The sequence below is a fragment of the Callorhinus ursinus genome, unplaced genomic scaffold (genome assembly GCF_003265705.2).
Source record: "Callorhinus ursinus isolate GAN/ISIS: 27379988/994484 unplaced genomic scaffold, GSC_fseal_2.0 scaffold2, whole genome shotgun sequence".
Classification (NCBI taxonomy): Eukaryota; Metazoa; Chordata; class Mammalia; order Carnivora; family Otariidae; genus Callorhinus; species Callorhinus ursinus.
This window is the reverse complement of record NW_027397064.1, coordinates 32,011,246-32,034,493: the sequence shown is the minus strand read 5'-3', so window position 1 is coordinate 32,034,493 and position 23,248 is coordinate 32,011,246. Positions and strand designations below refer to the sequence as shown.

General features: G+C 35.9%; 1 protein-coding gene across 4 annotated transcripts in view; it reads right to left on the bottom strand.

Annotated features, from left to right (window-relative positions):
- ALS2 (alsin Rho guanine nucleotide exchange factor ALS2) overlaps positions 1–23,248 on the bottom strand; it is a 73,050-nt gene that overhangs the window by 33,372 nt on the left and 16,430 nt on the right. For all 4 annotated transcript variants that reach the window (XM_073880061.1, XM_025893238.2, XM_025893259.2 and 1 more), the window contains 9 exons: positions 20,786–21,723; positions 17,481–17,838; positions 14,839–15,007; positions 13,866–13,962; positions 9,792–9,869; positions 6,988–7,170; positions 4,927–5,098; positions 2,729–2,909; positions 255–320 (listed from right to left, as the gene is read on the bottom strand). In XM_073880061.1, coding sequence (XP_073736162.1) covers positions 255–320; positions 2,729–2,909; positions 4,927–5,098; positions 6,988–7,170; positions 9,792–9,869; positions 13,866–13,962; positions 14,839–15,007; positions 17,481–17,838; positions 20,786–21,723 — 2,242 coding nt within the window. The remainder of the gene's footprint in view (positions 1–254; positions 321–2,728; positions 2,910–4,926; positions 5,099–6,987; positions 7,171–9,791; positions 9,870–13,865; positions 13,963–14,838; positions 15,008–17,480; positions 17,839–20,785; positions 21,724–23,248) is intronic.

Here is a 23,248-nt window from a genome sequence, read left to right as displayed (position 1 = left end):
TGTCCAACATCTCAGGGATAATAAAGAAGGACCCAGATCTTGTGGTTTTTTTCAATACCATACCACTCCCAATGATAATCAGGGGCTAATAATACCTGTCTTTTTTAAGAGTTAGCAAAAATCTACATTTTGGTAGTCTACATTTGGTAAAATGATTAAGCCAAAGCTTTTCCTGGGCACTCAAAAACAAAGAACACTATAAAACATGATCTTTGGTTGTTAGAATGATAATTGGAAGATATGTATTTGCTTACATGGCAGGCTTAGCAAGAAGCTGGAATCCTCCCATAACCAGGAAATTTGTAATAGATGTGCAATACCTTGACCAAAAAAGAAAACACATGTACATTAGCATTAATGAAAATTCTGAAGAACAAATCTACATAACAAGCATCTGGAGCAGATACTTCTTGGTCTCACCAATAAGTTTAGAACTTTTGTGATGTCAACATTCATGAACTGACTTGACTGAAAAGAAGGGCAGATTATATGGTAATCACGATAATCAGGAGGGGAAAGAGCCATTTTAGTAAAGATAATTGCAAATTTAAAATACAACTAAAATTATGCAGAAGATGCTAGAATTTACTTCATAATATTACTTCGGTAACTTTTTTCCATGGAGCAGGGAGCCTGATGCAAGGCTCGATCCCAGGGCCCTGGGATCATGACCTGAGCTGAAAGCAGACGCTTAAATGACTGAACCACCCAGGCGCCCCTTTACTTTTCTAACTTAACAAACTTGAGAAAATACAATTAAAATAGTTGGATTTTTAATGAAAATTAAATCTTCAGAAATAAACAATAGCAAAGGGAAGAAAATATGTTAAAAGAGCTCAAGTGAAACTGTTAGAAAATGTCAGTTAAGTTTTAATCTATTGCTAAAGAATGTCTTGATATACTGCTTTGACTCATGTACATTTCTACCATACTTCCAGAATGGCAAAATGGAATCAACTCACTTCAAGAGAAGGCAAATTCCTATTCAAAATAGCCCAAGGTACTATACACTTAAAATGCTCCTGATGGGGGGGCGCCTGCGTGGTTCAGTCAGTTAAGCGTCGGCCTTCGGCTCAGGTCACGATCGCAGGGTCCTGGGATCAAGTCCCACATCTGGCTCCCTGCTCAGAGGGGAGTCTGCTTCTCCCTCTCCCTCTACCCAAACCCACTCATGCTTTCTCTCTCTCTCTCTCTCTCAAATAAATAAAAAACCTTTAAAAAAAAAGATCCTGATGACAAATTAGATGTTATGTTTATTTTACCACAGTTAAAAATAACTTTTAAAATTCATAAACAAGATTTTTTTACTTGCCTCACCTATATGAATAAATTACGTTAAAAGATAGGTATCAAAGGTATCAAAATAAAAGCATCTCTAAGTCCTGAAGTATAAGAGAACAAGAAGTTAAAAAAAAAAATTGTGAGATAAATAAGACAAAAAGGAATTATACCAGCAAAAGCTAAAACCTTCACACAAACAAAATCTAGTTTAAAAAAGTAAATTGGGGGTGCCTGAGTGGCTCAGTCAGTTAAGCATCCAACTCTTGATTTTGGCTTAGGTCATGATCTCAGGGTCATGAGACTGAGCCCTATATCGGGCTCTCCTTAAGATTCTCTCTCTTCCTCTGCCCCTCCCCACCTCTAAAAAAAAAAAAAAGTAAACTGGTATCAAATTATGTTATTTTTCATGTCTGAAAGAATATGAAAGACTGCAACTCGGGTATTTCCTCTCAGACAATAGCTTCAAATATATTTAATACTGCTTACAATTAAAATCACATGCATCTATCTGCATATACATGCATAAATCTGAAAGGAAGTACACTAAGATTATTAGCAATGGTTATTTCTGGTGGTAGAATTATGGGCAACTTTAAGTATCTTTTTGACTACTTTATTTGTATAATTTTCAATAATAAACACTATCTCACTTATATTAAAAATAACCTAAACAAAACACCAATAGAACACGAACTCCCTTTCACTGGTTCCCGGCTGTGGCTGTATGATCTTAGAGCTCTACACAGTGCCTGGCACTTAGTGGGTACTCAGTCAATATTTGCTAGATGGGTGAGGTGTTAATAAAGAATAAAACTGTCACTTCAGATATACAGCATTAATGTTATTTTAATATCCATTAAAATAACAAATTATGTCAAAGTATAAATTAAGAAAAAGTGAGAAATATTTAAATTTTCAAATACACTTAGGATATTTTTAAAAAAAAATTAAAAGAACCTTGGATAAATTATGCTATATTTTATTAAGGAAATATCCTTATTTTGAAGATAGTATGGTCTTTAAACCCTCCATTTACACAACAATAAAAAAGACATTGTAACAACTCCATATTTACCATTAGCAGTTGGTCTTAAAATAATTGGTTTAGTTATTCATTTCTTCTAATTTTATTATAATTTACTTAAGTAAGCAAAATTATCCTCTAAAGAACCATATTTATTATAGTATATTTCATGTAAATTACGTACACTATCAATCATTCTGCTAGACTACAGAAATACAATTCATTATTTTTAAACCCTTTTTCCCCTTAAAACTAAAATTTTAGCAATGCAGAACTATAGTTGGCTTAAGATTAAAATACTGCTTTGCAATTTCTATTACCTTATATCACTGTCCCTAATCTAGTCTCTTCTGATTAAGGAGCTGTTCTCCTTGGCAGAATAACCCTGCAGAGATTGAACATGACACGGGACTGGATACTTGCTCTGTATAACTATCCAAGAAGAGACTTGCATGCTTCAGAATGACCAAACTCCTGGCCTCCTTTATCCCATGAAGGAAGCTGCTCAGTGAGGCTCCATGCTGACCAGTTAGGTAACACAGCTTGCTGAAACGGCTTGCCACCTCCTGCAACAGCTGGACTGTACTTGCAGTGCCCAAATTTTCTGTAACAAAGTGATGATGATGATGATGATGATGACATAACCTGAAGATTCATTACCAGAATACTTTCTTATGATCAAGATTATGAATCCCCTTTTTCTAAAAATATTTAACATGTTGAGATGTAGTCTCGACTATGGAACTCAAATCATCACACTGTTAAAGAAAGAAACTTCAGAGATCATAGAACCCAGTCATTTGAGAAACTTATTAAAAACACATGCATAGGGATCCTATAGCTTCTGACTCAGTAGGCTAAGGTTAAAATCCTAGGATGGATATATTCAGAAAAGCTTTCCATGTAATTCTGAAGACCAGCCAAATTTGAGAACCGCTGAGCAAATCCAACTCTCCTCCCGTTTTGAAGATAAATAATCTGAAGCCAGAAAAAGGGAAGTGAGTTATCTAATTTCACAGAACTGGTAACTGACAGCCACGAATTAAACTCACTTTTGTAGTTACATTTTAGTTAACATTTTCAATTTTTTGTACTGACTTCTGCTCTACTGCCCCTTGGACAATCCCAATACTTCAGTGAAGAGAGGGCAATCCCAAAATCAGACTGACCAGGTTGCTCTGAACTTTATAGAGGGTACCAGGAGATTATTTGCTTTTTCCCAGTCCAAAGTTTCTAATTTCCAGGACTTCTCTCTAAGCTGTGAGGCTGATGAACAGACAATGCAAGAACAACACAGAAATCATGAATCAGGACAGGGAAAAGGACAATTTCACTTTTCTTTCCAAGCAATCCAAGAAGCTTCCAGCTTGGACTGCTGCTTTTCCCTTGCCAATCTCCTGCGGTCTTAGGCCTACCCACTGGAAGAAAATTTATAGAACAGGCACTCTGTGACATTTAAAAAGGCAAAACATATTAAAAACTAAAATAAACTGCGGTGCCTGACTGGCTCAGTCAGAAGAGCATGTGACTCTTGATCTCCAAGTCATGAGTTTGAGCCCCAGGTTGGCTGTAGAGATTACTAAAAAAAGACTTTAAAAACATAAATAAGATAAAATAAAATAAAGAAATTTAAAAATGCAGACAGTCCCTAACTTACAAAGGGTCACATTCTGAAAGACTATAAATTAGTTATTTGAAAAAATAAATGTTTTCCCATTATAAAAATGGGCTGACCCACACAAGCCAATGTCAACTTAATGTGCAAAAACTGATGTACTAACAAGGCAGAATTTAAGTACTATAGTATTGATCTGAATTCTAGGTCCTCACAGGGGGCCATAGAGTGCAGGAAAGAGAAAGAAAACTTCCTCTCCATTTTCTATGCGCAGGGCCAAACCTACAAAAATTTTTGAAATGGTGAAATCTGATCTTCAATAGCCATTTCCCCCAGTTCCATTTGTATTCCTTTCTAACCTCCTAGAGACCCAGGGATCTAGTGTATCTGGACAGTAGACCCCCTCTAGAACTACTGTAATTCATTTTCTCTGTATTATCTCTTCATCTTCGATCCCTCCTCATTGTTGATGGCAGCTAAGAAAAGGAATCAGATTTAACCAATTCGTGGTAATGTTGGATAAGACCTGGACACTCTCATTACAGTTTAAGAGACTACTTGTAAATCCAAATGAATCTCTACTTGATATAATTCTAAGAACTAGAACAAAGAGAATGAAAAAGTCAGGTAGTACAACATAAGATTTCTTAGGACTAGTACAACGTAAGATATCTTAGGACTGGAAGTGTTGTTTTGAAGTCTAACTCCTAGGATCAACTTTCCCAAAGCTGTTTCTGCTTCTCTACCGTGAATATTCTGAAAGCTCCACTTCCTATTTCCACAAGGAGAAAGAGCTCTGGGAGTGGTAGAATACTCAGGGGCAGCTGGGCTCCTGACAAAGTGGAAACAGTTTGTAAATTGTTGACTGCCTGTGTACAAAAATAAGAAAATGGAAAGAAACAAACAAACCTGTAACTCAAGTTTTTTTTATTTGTGACATAGGAAGAAGAGATAAAATAAGAGTCCTACCTGATAACTGAGGGGGTTGGGGGGACGTTCTACTTACCTAAACTGAGAAGAGGTCTGAGAATCTGAGATTTGATGTCACTTAGTTTTGAATAGAATCGTCTTTCTGTAGTAGCCAACTCATGGAGACTGGCAATATATCCCATAACATTTTTGTCCACCAAAGCTAGATAGCTATCTTTTCCTGCTGTCACTCTGCTTATATATCCGAGCTGAAACAGAGAAGACAAAGATTAAGGATAAAATATAATTTACTAGCAGTAATTTGGGGGCTAAAGCTGGCTCACATCAGCTGGCAGGAGCCAAATGGAATATTTACATTCAAGAATCTTGCAAGTTAGTTATTAAACCACTAGTAGCTTGAAATTGGCAACAGTAAAATTACCCCCCACCCAAATGGCAAACACTACAGATCAGGGTTTTTGTTTTGTTTTGTCTTTTTTTAGACCTGGTTTACCAGTACAACATTGTTATATATGTATATCTGGACCTGTATATTACCATATATATATTTTTATTGCTGCAATATCTTTTATCTCATATTACATGAGATAAAATGTACACCCTAAATATACAAAGATCCAAACGACAGAGAGACATGTCTCAGGATCCTCTTTTTTATGAAACAGGATAAATGATAGCAGAGAAGATCTCTACACTGTGTACTGGAATATCAAGGGTCTAGGAAATAACAAAAAAAAGTACAACACAAAGGGATTTTCTTTAAAAGGGACTTTTTCTCATTTATCCATTATACCACTGAACAAAAATAATCAATGTATACACAGATCCCTATAAACCCAGCAACCAAGCTGCAGACCAAGTGGACTAATGTCCATGGTAATAACAATACATACTAGAGGCCCATTCCTCTCATCAGCCTATTTCATCATTTATCCGGGCTGTGGAATCCTTCATGGGGAATGTGGAGCAAGGGCCAACAACTACAAAGAGTCAGTGGGTACGTCTGAAATAACAGCCTATATATAGGTCAGAAGCCAAATCTTGGCCAGTGTTGCCTTTAGCAAGAAAGATTTTGTCCCTATACATTCATAGCTTATGCATTTAGCCAGAAAAACATGAAAGATAAAAAAACAATCCATAAGATATATTATCCAGTAAGAAGAAGAAATCCAGAACGTACTAGCTTTGAGGGTTAATTCCCTTACAACATACCACTTTGAGGATATAAGTTACTTTAATGAGAAAAAAAGAAAAAACCAAGAACAGGCCAATCATTTAAGTTCACGAAAAAGAGATAGGAAGTAGGAAAGCAAAGAAATTCAATTCAACAAATGAAAAAGAAGGGAGTAAACAGCAATAACTAAAATTACAAGTTAACAGGGGGAAGGAATGAGAAATACAGCACTGCTGGTGGCCTGTCAGGTCTGCCATGAGCCCACCTTGGGTCTATGTTATTTTTACTTCCCATTTACAATTAAAAATTCATCTACTCCGGGGACACCTGGGTGGCTCAGTCAGTAAAGCATCTGGCTTCAGCTCAGGTCATGATCTCAGGGTCCTGGAATAGAGCCCTGTTGGGGGGGGGGGGTCCCTGCTCAGCGGGGAATCTGCTTCTCCCTTTCCCTCTGTCTCCCTCCATCCCCCACCGCTCACACACTCTGTCTCTCAAATAAATAAATCTTCAGCAAATAAAACAAAATAAAAAACCTCATCTGCTCTATTTCTATTCTAATTCACCTCTGAGGGCTCCATGAATGCAGTTAGGAAACTTCATTGTGAAATGTACTTTTTAATATTCCCACATGAGGGTGTTAATACAACAAGTATTTATAAAGTACTTTCTATTAGGATACAGCAGTAAATGAGAACGCCTAAAATCGCTACTCTTAGGAATCTTATAGTTGAGGACAGAAAACAGACCAAAAAAAGTAAATTATATAGTGTATTAGATGGTGACATGCACTGTGGAGAAAAATAAGTCAAGAAAAGAAGATAAGGAGTAAAGGGGGATAGAAAGGGCTTGCAATTTTAAATACAGTAGACAGAGATACTTAATAATAGGCACACATACAAATAATAACAAAAACAAAAGACTGCTCATGTGTTACAGAGGCCTTAGGATCCAATTCCTGTTCACCTTACTACAGGAGAGAAGTACTGGAGTCTTAGTACCACTGTGACTCTCTGGAAGGTTGTCACCTTCTGCAGGGTCCTGTCGGCCACTGTAATATAACCCAGGCTGGAAGTCTTCTGTATCCACTAAAAACAGGGAATAATCCTGGCCTGCAGCTACACTCCAGACTCCATTTTCACTGCTCACCTGTAATGACAGCAAGATATTGTCTGTCCAAGATGAAAGAAAGAATTAAACAGAAATTCAGAACCACCAGAACAGAAATGTTAGGTTACTTAAACAGATGTGGTGCAAAGTCACTCATATCTCAATAGGGCAAAACTCACCCACTAATAGGCCTGATCAACTGCAGTAAAGATGCAGAGATAAGAAGGAATCCTGTGTTCAGCTTTTAAATTTAGAACTGGATTGTTTTTATAAAAATCTGAAAAACTGGGATTTAAAAAGGAAAAACCATAGATCTAATTCTTTAATAGTTATTTTTGGAAGTCTCTACAGGACTTAGGCTGTACTACAATCAGGAGGCACAGAAACTTCTAGAGCCCTATTCTGACAGCTGGGACACAGCTTTGTCCATTCATATTCGACTGTGTGCACAAAAATCAAGATGGAAAGAAAAAATCTAACAAGGCAAAATTCCATTCTAGCCAACTAGACTCTTGGGTGCGAAAATTCAGTTTTCCCACTTGGAACTCACTACCTCTCTGACGTAACTTCACTGTACCAACTCCCAAGTTGTTGAAACAGGCAGGACCCCTTAGAAGCCCATCTGCAGGGATCCCCCCGACCACTGGTTATCAACAAGCAGTCTTTGCAGCAGCAGCCATCACCGACAAATGTTAGAAAGGCAAACTCTCAGGCCACAGAGCTACTGGGGGTGAAGCAATCTGGTTTGACAAGCTCTCCAGGTGATGCTGATGTGTGCAAAAGTTTAAGAACCACTGCCTTAAACCAAGAGTTTTCAAGCCTCAGGATTCCATGTAGTGATTCAGGAAGCACCATGGAAAGGCAAGTGTCAGGGCTCTGCCCCCATCCCCCTTCATCCTTCAACTAAAGTAGTTCCATGTTTATCCGTTTTATGTATGGGATTACACATAAGATTTCATTTGAAGGAAGTGTTCTGCTATGAAAACTACTGCCCCAACCTCCAGCCCCAGCTTTAGCTATGACTTCTACACTGATAAGCAAAAACCCTCTTATCTGTTAGATTCTTTGTGTCTAGACAGGCTCCAAATCCTAGGTGATTAGATAATTGTGTGAGTGTGTGTGCATGTCTCCCTACTTTATAGCTAGTCCTTTCTGGCATGACATTATCTTCTCAAATTCAGGCTATCCAAATAACTGGCTTCCTGTTAATTTTGTGAAGAATGGATTAAAATTTTTGCAGGAGACAAAAGTTTTTAGTCTCCATCAAAACTAATTCAGATCTCATTCTACCTTGACTTTTAATTCACAGATTAATTAAAATGACATCAGAATGTTTTTCTCATCCTTCCCCCAAATAAAAAAACCGAAATCCCGATGCTGTAATTTTTATATGTACAGTTAATGAGTAATGAAACTAAAATCTTACTCTCTTTTGTCTGACTGTACAGTGTTACATAAAAACTTGATTTTCCAAGATCTCCATTCTATGTTACACAAATTTCCTTGGTAAGAATGTACATTCTATTTCATTGAGGTGAAAAACAAGGAACAATGATTTACCATATTTTTTTGCTACATAATATCAGTAATTGAATAGCTTACCACTGAAATACTCTATACTGAAAACATTTAAGATTGGAACTAGAAAGCAGTAACTGTTGCCTGATGTTTTATTTAAATCTTTTCCTCTTGGTGAAATGAAGTTCATTGGAAGGAAAGGCAGCATGTACAAGTCTTATGAAGCAATGGATCACAGTGCACTCTGAAAACATGCATTACTGCAATATGTATTATCTGGAGTTTATATGTGAATCGTGTTCCTGAACTTGAGGTAACCACCCTTTTTTAGGCTCTGTTGCTCTCAGTGGAGGGAGCATGTCTTGGGCTGGGTTGATAGAATCAAACTACAAATGGATGAGCTCCATATTCCATTCTGTTAGGCTATCACCATGTGTACTGCCCCCGCCCTCTACCCTCCAAAAAACCAAACAAATCTTGTATAAGGAGTTAATACTATTGATAAGAATTTAGTATTTCCACAGGGTTTTGGAGCAGAAAAAAAGATTGATAAACAGCCCTCTAGAATCACATCAAAGGGACTAGAAGCCACCAACCTCTGAATAGCATTACATAAACTAAAACCAATTTATACGACAGTGAAGAAATCATCTATACTTTTAGCTTCACTACAATGAAAAGATTTACAAAAAGGTTTTACTATTATGACTATGTATGTAAAAAAAACAACAAAAGCAAAATAAATAAATAAATAACACCACCAAATAATGTTATGTAAAAGTCAAACTTAAGTGAAAAGTCAAAGAGTAGGCATTATTTGGTGGTATAAAGCTCAGAAGTCCTAGAAACGTTTGTTTTAAAAGAACTTTTTCATTTTTTTAAAAAAAGACAAAGGACTATGAATATTCAATGAACAATGGAAGAACAAAAGAAATATAAACATATTTTTAAAAAGAACACTTAGCTTGAAAATAACGGGTTTCGTGCTTTTTTAAAAAAAATTTTAAGTACACCAAAACGAATTTAGATTACAAATAAAGAATTCTACTGATTTTTCAAACACAAAATGGAGAAATATAAAGTGCTATAACTTAGAATTCTGAAATAAGCTGCTATAAAAATCATCAAGTTCTCAAAAGTACCTTTGCAAGACGAGGAACTGTTGTTGGAAAATCATAATGCCCAAGTTGACCAAAGGTATTGCTACCCCATGAGTAAACCTATTAGAAAATCATAGGAAAGTAGGTAAGAGTTGTGAATCTGACTGCATGTCATTTCTGAACGTCTACAACATATACATATATAAGTATATATATGTACACACACACAAATAGTTACACATAGATTACTTACACTCTTATAATAAAATACTTAGAAAATTCATCTTTAAACTAGACCAGAGATAATGAGCAAACAGTACATAGGAAGATAGAGTCCAAGAGTTAACAATAACTAACCCTTCCCAGGTGTTTACTACCTGCCAAGCATTGTTCTTGACAATTTCTTTGTATTAATTAATGTTTAATTCTCACGACAATCCTTTCTTTACAGATAAGGAAACTGGCTCAGAGAAGTCACAAATTTTAAGTGGCAGAGCTAGGATATAATCCCAGGAATTATCCTATACTGCCTCTTACAAAGAAAGTGATAAAAAAGAAAGGTAAGTGCTATAAAGAAAAATTAATCATGATTCTTTTTCTGTAGACAGGAGTACTGTGAAATGACTAGAACACCTTTTCATATATGAAGAGTTATCGTGGGAGAAACCCAAGTACCTATGCTCCACTAGAGACAAAAGAAACTAGATGACAGTGACTATGCTTAATGAAAATGGTTCTCTTTCTCCTGGTTTGAAAAGCAATTCGTGGTCACTGTAGAAGACTGTCACAGAACAAAGAAATGAAAGAAAGTGAAAACAACTGATGAACTGATCACTTAGAGACAAATGCTGTTTTGTTTTGGGAACACACATATACATGCTTCTAGAAATTTTAATGTCTATGGTATATAATGTAGACACAAAATGTAAAGCAAAATAGGACTATAGTATTTAATGTTGTTTTGTGAACTGATGTTTTTCTTTAATGCTATTCCTTGACATTTTTCAATGTTAGTAAGTACTGAGCTACAACTTTATTTATTTATTTAAGAAAGAGAAAGCATGCAAGCAGGAGGAGGTGCGGAGGGGGAGGGAGAGAGAATCTCAGGCAGATTTGGCATCAAATGCAGAGCCAGACACAGGGCTCGATCTCACGACCCTGACATCATGCACTGAGCTGAAATGAGGAGTCAGACAATTAACCAACTGAGCCACCCAGGCACCCCAACCTACAACATCATTTAGAGTAACTACACAGAACTCTATTGTGGGTGTAGTTTAATAAATTACCTAATGAAGTAACCATATTTATCATTTCTAATTCTTTAATAAAAATACTGAAAATCCTTGAATATACATATTTATCTATTTATTTCCTTAGAGTAAATTCCTAGGCAAAGAACTCTGGGTCCATGAATCTGGACGTTCTGATTTTTGATACATACTGACAAACTGTCTTCCAGCAAGGTCCAATGTACATTTCCTGCCAGCACTGTATCTTTTCCCTACACCCTCACCAGCAACCAGTATTAAATGGGATCCTTGCTCATTGGGCAAGTGAGAAAATATTTCACTGTTGTTTTTGTTTTTGTTGTTGCTGTTTTTAAAGATTTTATTTATTTATTTGACAGAGAGAGAGAGACACAGCAAGAGAGGGAACACAAGCAGTGGGAGAGGGAGAAGCAGGCTTTCTGCTGAGCAGGGAGCCCAATGCGGGGCTTGATCCCAGGACCCTGGGACCATGACCTGAACCGAAGGCAGACGATTAACGACTGAGCCACCCAGGTGCCCCTTTACGGTTTTCATTTATATTTGTTTACTAAGTGGCTGACCATCTTTTCATTCATTGCTGGCCATTTCTAGCTCTTCTTTTATGAATGGAATATAAGTATTCTTTGACAATTTTGCTTTAGTATCAGGTAGTAACACTTTATCATATATGTCACCAATGTTTTTTCCCAGTTATGTATTTTTGTGTGTGGGGTTTTTTGCTATTTATGAGCGTTTAATTATTAGGCTGACAAACATATCTTTACTTTCTAATTTCTGGTTTTGACATCATGTCCTTTTCTACTCCTAAGGTTATTGAAGAAAAAGAAAGAAAGAAAACCTAAATTTGTTCTTACACATGTAAGGTTTTATTTTTTAACATTACATGTGTAATCCATCTGGAAGTAGAATATGTGAAGTTATCTTAATTTTCTTCTGCAAATAAGAAGCCAATGGTTCCAATAGTATTTATTGAATATTCAGTCTTATTTCCCCAACTGATTTGAAATACCCACTTTTATCATATATTAATTCTCATATATACGTGGGTCTATTTCTAGTCCACAGGTATATTTCTATCTCACTCATCTGTTTGTAGTCTGATAATATATTTTATAAGGCAAATTCTCACCCTTCCTTTCTGTTCTTTTTCAGAATTTATGTGTCTCGCCTCCTGTATTTATTCTCCTGGAATAGTTTTGGGATCATTTTATCAAGTTGTAAACCTTACATTGGAATATTTTGGGGACTGTACTGAATTTATACTGAACTGAGAAAAATGGCATTTTTGCAACATTGACTTTTCATCTAAAAATAAAATCCCAGGGGGTGCCTGGGTGGCTCAGTCAGTTGAGCGGCCAACTTTTAATTTCGGCTCAGGTTATGATCTCAGGGTCGTGATATCAAGGCCTACATCAGGCTTGCATTCAGTGTGGAATCTGCTAGTCCCTCCCTCTGCTCCTTCCCCCCACTTGTGGGCTCTCTCTCACTCTAAGATAAATAAAATCTTTAAATAAAAATAAAATAATAAAATAAAATAAAAACAAAATCTCTGAGCGCCTGGGACAGCTCAGTTGATTAAGCATCTGACTCTTGATTTTGGCTCAGGTCGTGATCTCAGGGTTGTGAGATCAAGCCCCGCATTGGGCTCCAAGCTGGGAGTGGAGCCTGCTTGAGATTCTCTCTCCCTCTCTTTTTGTCCCTCACCCTCGCCTCCTATCCCACTCTCCTTCTCAAAAATTAAAAAAAATTTAAAAAATTTAAAAAATAAAATCTCTTTCCCTTTATTCTTTTCTTTTATAACCTACCAGAAGAGTTCATGAGTTTGTATCATATGGGCTTACACACTTCCTATTAAAAATATTCCTATTTTCCTACTACTTTTGTTGCCACTGTGAACAGCTTTTTTCCCTAAGTATGTTTTCTGTTTTACCTTATGTATATAAAAAGCTAGCAATTTTTATGTTTGTTTTGTAACTGATCATCTTCCTAATCCCTTACTTTACTTTAATTCACTGTGTTAATAACAATAAATTATCCTTTTCTTTCCTAATATTTACCTTTATTTATTTGAGCTATATTATTTTTTTCCTAGCCTAATATGTGAAATTTAAAATACTTACAGGGTTCAGATTTCTTTATCGACTTTTCCTAAAAAAATTAAAGGATTGATGAAGAATCATTATATGAATATATTTAAAAACAACTTAGGGGCACCTGGCAGCTGGGTCAGTCCATACAGCATGCGACTCCTGATGTAGGGGTTGTGAGTTCGAGCCCCACATTGAGTGTAGAGATTATATAAAAATAAAATCTTAAAAAAAAAAAAAAACTTAAAACAACTACTTTATGTATTTGGATGTATGATGTATATAAAATTTATCTATCTTGGTGTGGTTTTAAGTGATTCTGGAGGTCACTTTCAGGTCCCACAATTTTAAGAAAAATACCTTTTATTTTCTTTTCTTAGTGTCTTATAGATTTTTCTTCACCAAAAACAAATAAAAATTCATCAAAACAAAAAAAACCCATCAATATCCTAGAAAATCTTGAATTCTGTTTTTCGATAAGAGCACATTATAGAAACCTTCTTTGTTGGGTAGACCAGTGTTGAATCAAATCCTACTATCACATGTATAACTTTACACAAGTTACAAATTTTCTCTAACCCTCCCTTTCATCATCTGTAAAACGGAAATAATACAATACAATGTAAAATATTAGAAAGATCAAATGAGGTATGGTATTATTGCCTGACACACAGGAGACACTCAAAAAAGGAAGGTCGAATATGGTCATGTTAACCTTCCACAAAATTAATATCAGCTTTTAGCAATTTGTCTCCTACCTGGGATTTCGCAGTAAGTGCAAGAGAATGGTAACCACCTGCCTCCAGATAGATTACTTCTTTACCATCCAGACATTTTACACACAGTGGCTGAAGCCTTAAAGAAAAACACATACACACAAGCTCAAAGTAAGAAGGCTCAGCAAGAATCATGACCTTTATCAAATTACAGAGCAAGTGCTTTCAAGTAAAAATAAACATGTCAAAAAAAACATTAAAATAAAAATATTAAATATATGTTCAATTTACTCCTAAATATTATAAGTAATTTTGGATGGTTTTAATTTAATCTTTGTCCATCAGTCACTAATTAACAACCATAATTCAGCATCTGTTAAGAATCAAAAACTACTAAATGATTCATTATGGCAGAATGTACTTAGGACACAATGAAATATAAAACCAGAGAGAAGTCTTTGTTTGTTTAATGCTACAGTTGCCTTCACTTTGCCAAGATTAGAGACATTTACATTAACTGGCTGTTTTAGATAATCATTCCATTTACATACCTTCACAAATATCTAATCTGTTAATATCATGAGTTCTTAAACAAGTTTGTCCTTGATGTACATTAATGGTTTAATATTGCTATTATAGTTATCTTGGCAGCCACAGAAGGACATCTTTCAGGTAAAAAAAAATTGCTGGCTCTTTTTTTTTTTAAGTTAAAAATGTGAGTTATTTAAGTGTCCCATTGAAATACAATCTTATCCCAAACATCCCTTTCTGTTCCGAGATGAATATACATCAAAGAAGAGATGGAAAGGTACACTTAAGTCCTTTATTATTAGGTACAAATTCAAGGCTAATATGACAGATCTGTTTGTTTGTTTTTTTAATCCACGTTAATGATATATAATAATCTGGAGCTAGAAAGGACCAGATTTCCTCTCTGAGGAAATGATACAGCGTTCTTCACAGGAGAGAGATTTGTTAAAGCCAACTCCTAACAGTGAACATAGGCAGCACTCACCTAGGCAGAACATCACCATGTCCCAGCTGTCCTTCCTTCCCTTTCCCCCAGGTCCACACCTCTGTTCTCAGAGAAGGCAGGAGTGCATCTGCTTCTCCACTGTATGTAGGAGTCAGAACAACTGTCCGTGTTTTTACCCGTGCAGCTTTTCTTAAGAGCCTGGGGGAAACTGAAAACAAACCAGAGATGGAGTGAGGGAGTAGATGGGTGGGTAAAAAAGATATCATTTTGACCAACTGTTGATTTTCAAAGAAATACACTAACATGGTATTTGTGAAGCATATTCTATAGGTTCTCTGCAAAAATGGGGATTTAATAGTGAGATGAGTTTGGTAAATGCTGCCTACTACATTCTATCCACTACTCTATCTGCCCTATAGATTCACACACACAGTATTAGCATGCCAAAGGCCCTGACAAGTCCTGCAATTAAAAGACCTGTTTAGGTTTAACTCAGCCCCACTTCCAAGCGTTTGGCCACAGAATCCCTTTCTGTATAGCATATATGTTATATAGAATGTCGGGAACTTGCATTCTACAGAATATGCTTAACAAAATACTACACTAAGGCTGACAAATATTTTTCCCAACTCAAAGCAGAGTTAAAAGTTAAGCCTCTCCAAGTTAAGGTCTAAGTTCAAACATATTTTAAATATTATAATAAAGGACTTGTTTTACATATAAAATTTTCAAGTGTCTATGGTGGGGAAAAAGATTATGAATGGGAAGTACTAAATAACTTTTGGAATTTTGCCTGCCTATTTCAAATTATTTTATGAAGGACTTAAACAATGTTTTAAAAAACCTTTTAGGGGCACCTGGGTGGCTCAGTTGTTACATGTCTGCCTTCAGCTCAGGTCATGATCCCAGGGTCCTGGGATTGAGCCCTGCATCGGGCTGCCTGCTCAGCAGGAAGCCTGCTTCTCCCTCTCCCACTCTCCCTGCTTGTGTTCCTGCTCTTGCTATCTTTCTCTCTGTCAAAGAAATAAAATCTTTAAAAATAAGTAAATAAATAATCTTTTATAATCTCTTATAATATTCAAAATTATAATAATGGCATACAAACACTATGTAAATCTTGTACACTGATTTGGTGGCAGGATATGTTTTGAAGAAAATCACTGATTGTCACTAAGTGAAGACTTGCTCATTAACTTGAGGGTACAAAAAGGTGATCATCACTGGCTACAATCAACATCTTTTCTGGTAAATGTGCCATCCATTTGTACACACAGACACTCAAACCTACTTGAAGCTCTCTCAAAGATGTATTTCAGGTAATTTTAAAATACAGAGAGAAAAAGAGTGCACGTAAAATCTTTCTAAAGATACTTTAGGTCACTAAGTAAAATTTAACCAAAGGAAAAAGGTCTATTAGTGGGATTGCATATTTCAATGACCTAATGACATGACAAAAATCAATATTCCACATTTATGGTTCCAGGAGATCTCAAATATATTTATGCTGCAAATACGAAAGGACATTTCAGAATAAGGCAATTTTGGCACAAAGTTCTCCTTCAGACTTAATAGAATCCGTGGGCTTTCTTTTTATAAACACAAACACACACTGAATCAGGACTAAGGGTTTTATTTGTGAGCTGAAAATCTAGTGGCAATGACAATTAGAAGGCATGATAACAGAAATACTCAGTGACACAACAGTGCCGTAAGTAAGCAGAAGTGCAAGGTAGGATTCCTAATTTTAGAGCTTTGCACAAAATGGTGTAAACTGGGGGCTGGTAACCTAGACCATAGGTCAAATAGAGCCCACTGACTGTTTTGGTAAGTAAAGTTTTATAGGAATATACGGCCTTGCTCATTTATGTTTTACTTATGGCTACTTTTAAGCAACAATGGCAAAGTTGAGTAGTTATATAACAGACCGTATGGCCCGCAAATTGTAAAATATTTCTCTTTCACTCTTTACAGAAAAAGTTTACCAACTCCTGGTCTAAATCCAATGCTGCTTAAACTTTAATGTGCACACTAGTCACCTGGGGATCTTGGCATAATGCATATTCAATTCAGTAAGTTTGGAGTGAAGCCTGAGATCCTGCATTTCTAACAAATTCCCAGATGCTGCTGTTGTTTCTGGTCTGCAGGTCACATTTTGATAACACAAGTCTAGATGACTGAGATTCCTGAACCAACTGAGAAATGTTGAAAAACCAACTGGGTAATAGTCTTAATATTCTAGGAAGTTTGTTGCTAACTGTATCAGAAAATGAACTTTCCTCTTCTTGAAGTTTAAAATTATCTCCACTCTCAGGTCAAATACAGTAAATACTCCACTTAACAATAGTCACATCTGCAACTTCATCTCTCTGGACTACAGGCCCCGCTAGGACATAAGGAGGCTGTCGCTACATTCCAGAACAATAAAATAAGATTCACAGCAAGGTTCAGAAGCAGAAGCAGACATCACAAAAAAGTTACCTTCTTTCTACAGTCATTTCTAAAGCAGAGAAATACATAACTTTCTTTTAAAACCACCCCAATCACCAAAATTAAATAAATGTTGACATTCGAATAGGTCAGCTTTAGCAATTAGGAAAGCTACTAATTTATTATAATATAGCACATGATGTCAGGAGCATTCTGGATTTACCAAGAGCCAATTCACCTGGCTATTTCCTTACCTTGGGACAACAAGCCAGGGAGGGAGAGTCTTCGGCTGCCTCCCTCTGATTCCTCTTCTCGGATATCCACAAGACTTGAACTCTTCTTTCCTTGCATTGATTCCTGTTTAACCTGTTCTTCTCTGCTATCTTTCAGACCTTCGGGGCCTATGGAACTACTGCCTGCCTGAGTTCCAGGTTCACAAGGGGCTGTACTATAAAAGTTCATAACTTTCTTAAGAGACAAGGCCCCAGCTTCATATGTAGCAGCCACTCTCACACCAACAGCAGATGCACAAGAGACTACTAGGCTGTTTAGGGCTGAGGTGCTTGTGGTTGGTGGGCTGTGAAGATTGGGAACTGCTTCTTCTACAAGAGGCTAAAATATACACACATAAAAAAGTATATAAAAATATAATCCCTTATACAACAAGCACTCAATAAAGATAAAGTTTAACAAAAACCATCCCTACTTACAAATACAAGAATCTAAAACAAAGGTCTCTATCTTCAACTTAAAAGGTATCCGCTCTTGGTCCTGGATTTAACATATATCATATGGAAATGAGTATTCAAACTACAGCTCCTTATCGAAAGTACTTCCTTTTGTTTGAGCCTTGTGTTTTTCCATGCTATTCAAACATAAGCCCCAGCTGCTTTAATAATAAAATTAAGCACAGGAGGGGAGAGGAGAGGAAAGGTCTGGAAAACATAGCGTTTAACATGAGGTGCACTGTGACAGCCCTGGATATAAGGTTGAAAAGGTTAACAATACATAAAAAAATAAATAAAAGTAGTATTATTGATCACTTTTAGGAAAATTTACAGATTACTACTAAGAAATATCAGGAAAAAAATACATCTAAAAATGGCTTTTCCTGAAATGTTTTATAAATGGTAATTTACATATCGTATATACAGGCAGAAAAGTAAGTTATACCTCTGGCCTATAGTTATGGATAGGCATGGGCAGTATATAACTGTCCCCAAGTTATGTTCTTAAGTTCAAGTCCTTCCACTGCCTCATGAATGTGTTATTTTCCATGATCCATGGGCTATGTAAGCTGAAGGATTACTTTTGCTCTCATTATGATAGAGTAAATGTGGTAGGTTAATAATTAAACATTTGGGACCAATGTTCTTTGTGTTATTCATAGCTGTATTTTTTTAAAAGTCAAACTAAAGTTTTCTAATATCTTAGTAAAAAAAATCAGTTGAAACTTACTCTGAGCAATCAAGCACCACTGTTTAAAGAAAAGTCATGAAATGTAACTATTAAAAACACAAAAAGAGCTTTTAAGCTTATCAGCATAAGTCACTACGAAAAATTTGCTTCCTATGCTGTCCAAAGGTCTCAAAGGGTATATACACTTTCCTTAATTTGTCATGAATTGAAAGCTAAATGAAAACAAATTTTTTAACATTGACTTCTGATTCTCTTAAAGAAAATAATTCCTGTTTCCTGCCCAGTACCTGGATTGTAGAGGTACTCAATACATTTTGTTGAATTAAATACTAAATTCAGAGGAGCAAATGAGTCTTTAATTAAAATATTCACAAAAATAAATATACTGTATTAAGCAAAAGACAAATACAAAGCCTATTAATTCCTTGGTGATACAGTTCCCTGATAACTTGCTGAGAAGAATTAACATCATTATTTTCACCCTTTGTGTATAAAGGCTCATAACAGAAACAGCGATGGTCTTTACGGGTCAATATTTTAGGGCGTTCTTACCAATAGATAAGAGAAAAGTCACAAAATTCTACCTTCAATAAACTTTAAATTATTGTTCTTTCTGGCTGCTCTACTTAATTATGTTTAACAATACATAAATAAATCAACAAAACAAAAATACATAGCCAGCAATTTAATGAAAGACATAATTTTAAAAGTCCTGGTCAACCAATAATAAAATTCAACTGTGAGATATAGGCTTCATTGCCAATATTATGGTTTATTTCACAAAAATGAGATTTCTGCTCTTTCAGTTGTTTCTGGCCAGAGGAGAAAAAACTTGTCCTAGGCTATATAAATTCCTAGTGAATTAGGTGATTGAGACACTATTTACAAAAATTGAATTAAATTTAGTATAAACAGACATTGCCAAAATTAGTATAGGCAACAAAAAATTTACATGTTTAACAAAATAAATCCAAAGGAAAATGCAATTTAAATGACAATTATTTAATAATCAAATAACTATACAATAAATTTTTAACTTCAAATTTAATAAATTAGCAGAATGACTTCTAAAAAGTCAAAGTTCAAATTTTTTATAAGCATGTTCAAGTCTAAGAATGTTTTATGTGCATTCCTATTAAATCATTACTTTTGTTTTTAGATTTTAGTAGTATCTTTCTCCAAACAGCTTATTCTTAATGAAAAAAAAAAAAAATCAGATATCCACAAGGTTCAATGAGTAAACTGTGAAATAAAAACTATTTCTAAAAATACCTCTAAGCCATGTTCTCATCCTGACAGACTGAAGAACAAGAATAAAGAATCAAGAGGTATATGGTTTCAAAAACCTGAAAAAAACACCAGAGGACAGTTCTTTTATGACTAGAGGCTTTTGTTTTGTTTCATTTCTTCTCTTAGAGTTTTGGTAAAAGCAAAACTGAAAGGCTTACGTGAAGAGTAAAAAAACAAATTATCCTTTTAAAACAATTTGTTTAATCAGGGAGACTCAAACTTTACTGTATGCTACTGGTAAACAGCTCTTCTTCATGTACGAGTTTTTAAAATGAGAGTAGTTTAAATGAGATGAAGAAAACATTAATCCCCTGTCCCACAACAAAGCTCTCTAAGGACCATAGGTATAAGCTGAAAAAAATTCAAACAATATATAACACCAGGAGTTTTTTTTTTAAATCTGCCTACAATTGATTCACCACATAGCAACCTCCCCTGATAAAAAAGGAAAGGACTACTCTCTACGGAATCTGGAGTTGTACAAATACAGGTGAGACGAATCTTTGTGAATGTATAGTTACATTAAAAGTATTCAGGGGAAAAAAAAAAACAACATAGTATTCAGGAGCGTACCAAAATTTAGTACATTTAGTCATGGGAGGAAAAGTACTAGAAAAAATAAATGAGATTTTGCTACTTATAAAAGAAGCCTATCATGACATCTTTCAACATCTTAAAGGGCAGAATTTGAAAATAAACAGTAATTTTGAATTAATCCGGGTTTTCCCTTATCTAGGATTGCATGATAAAAGAGATTTAAAGTCAAACTCAAGACTTAAGCATTTTAAAGTTGCTAAAGAAGAACTCCTAACTCCAGAAACACCTTTATATTATAAAATTTAGCAGGTACCTGAGATGGCACTGGCTTTTCGCCGTTCTCTGAGTTCTCTCTTACTGAATGATCTGACAGTTTTTGCATGTATTCATTTACTGCCTGAGTATCAGGGTACAATGGTACATTTCTGGCAGAAGAAATTTCAGTTGTTCCCACGGTGTCTTGTTGGGAGGAAATGGCATCACCACCTGTCGTCTGAACATTTCCAACGTTCGTGTCAGTAGCAACAGCCAGATCATTTTCTACAACCGTGTTCTCGAATACTTCTCCCTGATTGTCAAGAGTTTCAGTGGAGGGGCTGATGGCAGTGCTGGCCTGGTTTTCTGCCTGGGATTCTGACAGTGTCACACCTAACGGGCAACAATGACTGTCTGATATAATCACATGGTCTTCTTTGTCAGTCATAGTAATTAGGAGTTGGCTGCACTGGTTGCATCTTTCCGGGACTGGCTTCAGATCCTGGGAAGGGAGGCACTGTACAAGTGCTAAGCTGTGGAACGCACCACAGGCAACTTGTAGCACTACTCGCCCGGCAAGATGTTCCACTTTTTGTGGCTTTGTCACCGGGAAGGAGGTGGTAATGAGACCCAACTGACAACCAGTACCCCATGCCCAAATCTCTCTGCTTATTGACAATGCCAGTGTGTGCTCCTCACCACATGCCAACTGCAAAATCCTGACGGCTAACAAAGAACTGGTCTCAGAATCAGAAATGCTGACAGGATTCGGTTCTGGAACATACTGCTGGTTAGCTACTGCACACTGGCCTGCAGAGTTCTCCCCCCACATGTACACTATGCCACTTTCTGTCACTGCTCCACTGTGGAAACTCCCTGATGCCACAGTAACAACATATTGCCCAACCAGGGCATTTTCTAGAATGGGGCTACTCGGACAAATCTCTGCTGGTGCACTTCTCCAGGGAAGAGTCCCAAAGCTGTAGACCTCACCATCTGAAGGTTTAAAAAAAAAAAAAAAAAAAAAAAAAAAAAAGAAGGGGGTTAGTGAATTAACTAGAAATCTTATCAGCAAATTTTTGGCCCCTTTAGGTCAACAAAATAGGGCTGTTTTTTGTTTTGTTTTTAATTTTCAAAAGTGCAGTTGTAGAGATTTGGTTCAAGCATATAATATCCCGTATTTATTCATCTTTTAACAAATATCATCTTTTAATATTCTGAAAAATAGTTAGAATTTCTACCAACTACAGGAGGCTACTTTCAAATGGAGGGTTACTGCTCCTTTCCTTCAGCCTCATCCTAGGAAGTCCTACATGGATCCACTAGTAATGGCTATCATTGTTGGCTATTATAGATAGCAGATTCCAAGTGTTCAAAGCAAAATAATGACTATGATAAGATAAAATGAGCAGAGGATAAAATAGATACATTCGCTAACATCTAGAACATTCACTGCTACTTGAATAAGTCAGAGCAGCAGAAAATTATGCAGTAGCATAAAAATATTAGAGATTCATTTTGGCCAAAACTAAGAAATCAGCTTTATACTTCCAGGTTCTAAGAAAGCACCAATGTTCTCGATGCTGTCTTCATGATGTGTACAACATTATGTATAATTTTAAATGTTATATATAATATATATTGTGCACTATATAGCATTCCTGAGGTGCCATTTGTTTAAAAAGCAAATCATCACAACAAAACCAACAAAGCAAAAAAAAACAACAAGAGCTATGATGGCTAGCTTTAGAATGAAGGGCAACTGGCTGGCTTTAGAAGTAAAACGAAAGGCACCAGTGAGTTGGGCACATGATTGATAAGGCCCTGTTTCTGTCCAGGTGTGCTACCAAGTCATAATCTCATGCAGTACTGTGGTAGTTTGAGGTCATCTGCATATGACCTGTGCTAGCTAAAAAATTCAAATGGAACAAAGATTTGGCCATAGGTTTTGAAAATAGTAAAACGAGCCCACTATTCCTTCTTTTCCATATGACCAGAGACATCCCATTTTTTTAAATTAAGAAATAATGAAGTAAATTTATAGTAGTATTTTTTCCCACAAAGCAGCAACTGAGCTGATGATGAAAAAAATGCATTCTTTAGCTATGGCCTATTATACACAGTAAACATATTTATATACTCAAATTAACTAACCAGAACGTCTATGTAAGAAAGAACACAATAGAGGCTTGAGGGAAGACATGAGCTTTTATTAGGGAATTTCAAGTTTGGATAAAGAGTACTGAGAAAATAAGCTCACTGGTTAAGATATTTAAACTTTTCTTCCCGAGTGACACAGCAATATAAACTTGCAACAGCTCACCAACTCTTTCAATGAATATCACTCCACTAGAGAGAGAAATAGTGCAGAGAAATGGATATTTAGACAACTCCTCCCTTTTTACAACCTGGAGTACCTCAAAAATAGTGACTCAATGAAGTGTCCTCACTGAATTATGAGCTGATAGTCAAACTAAATAAGAGAAAAAAGAACTTGAAAATTTCCAGCATTCCATCAGTA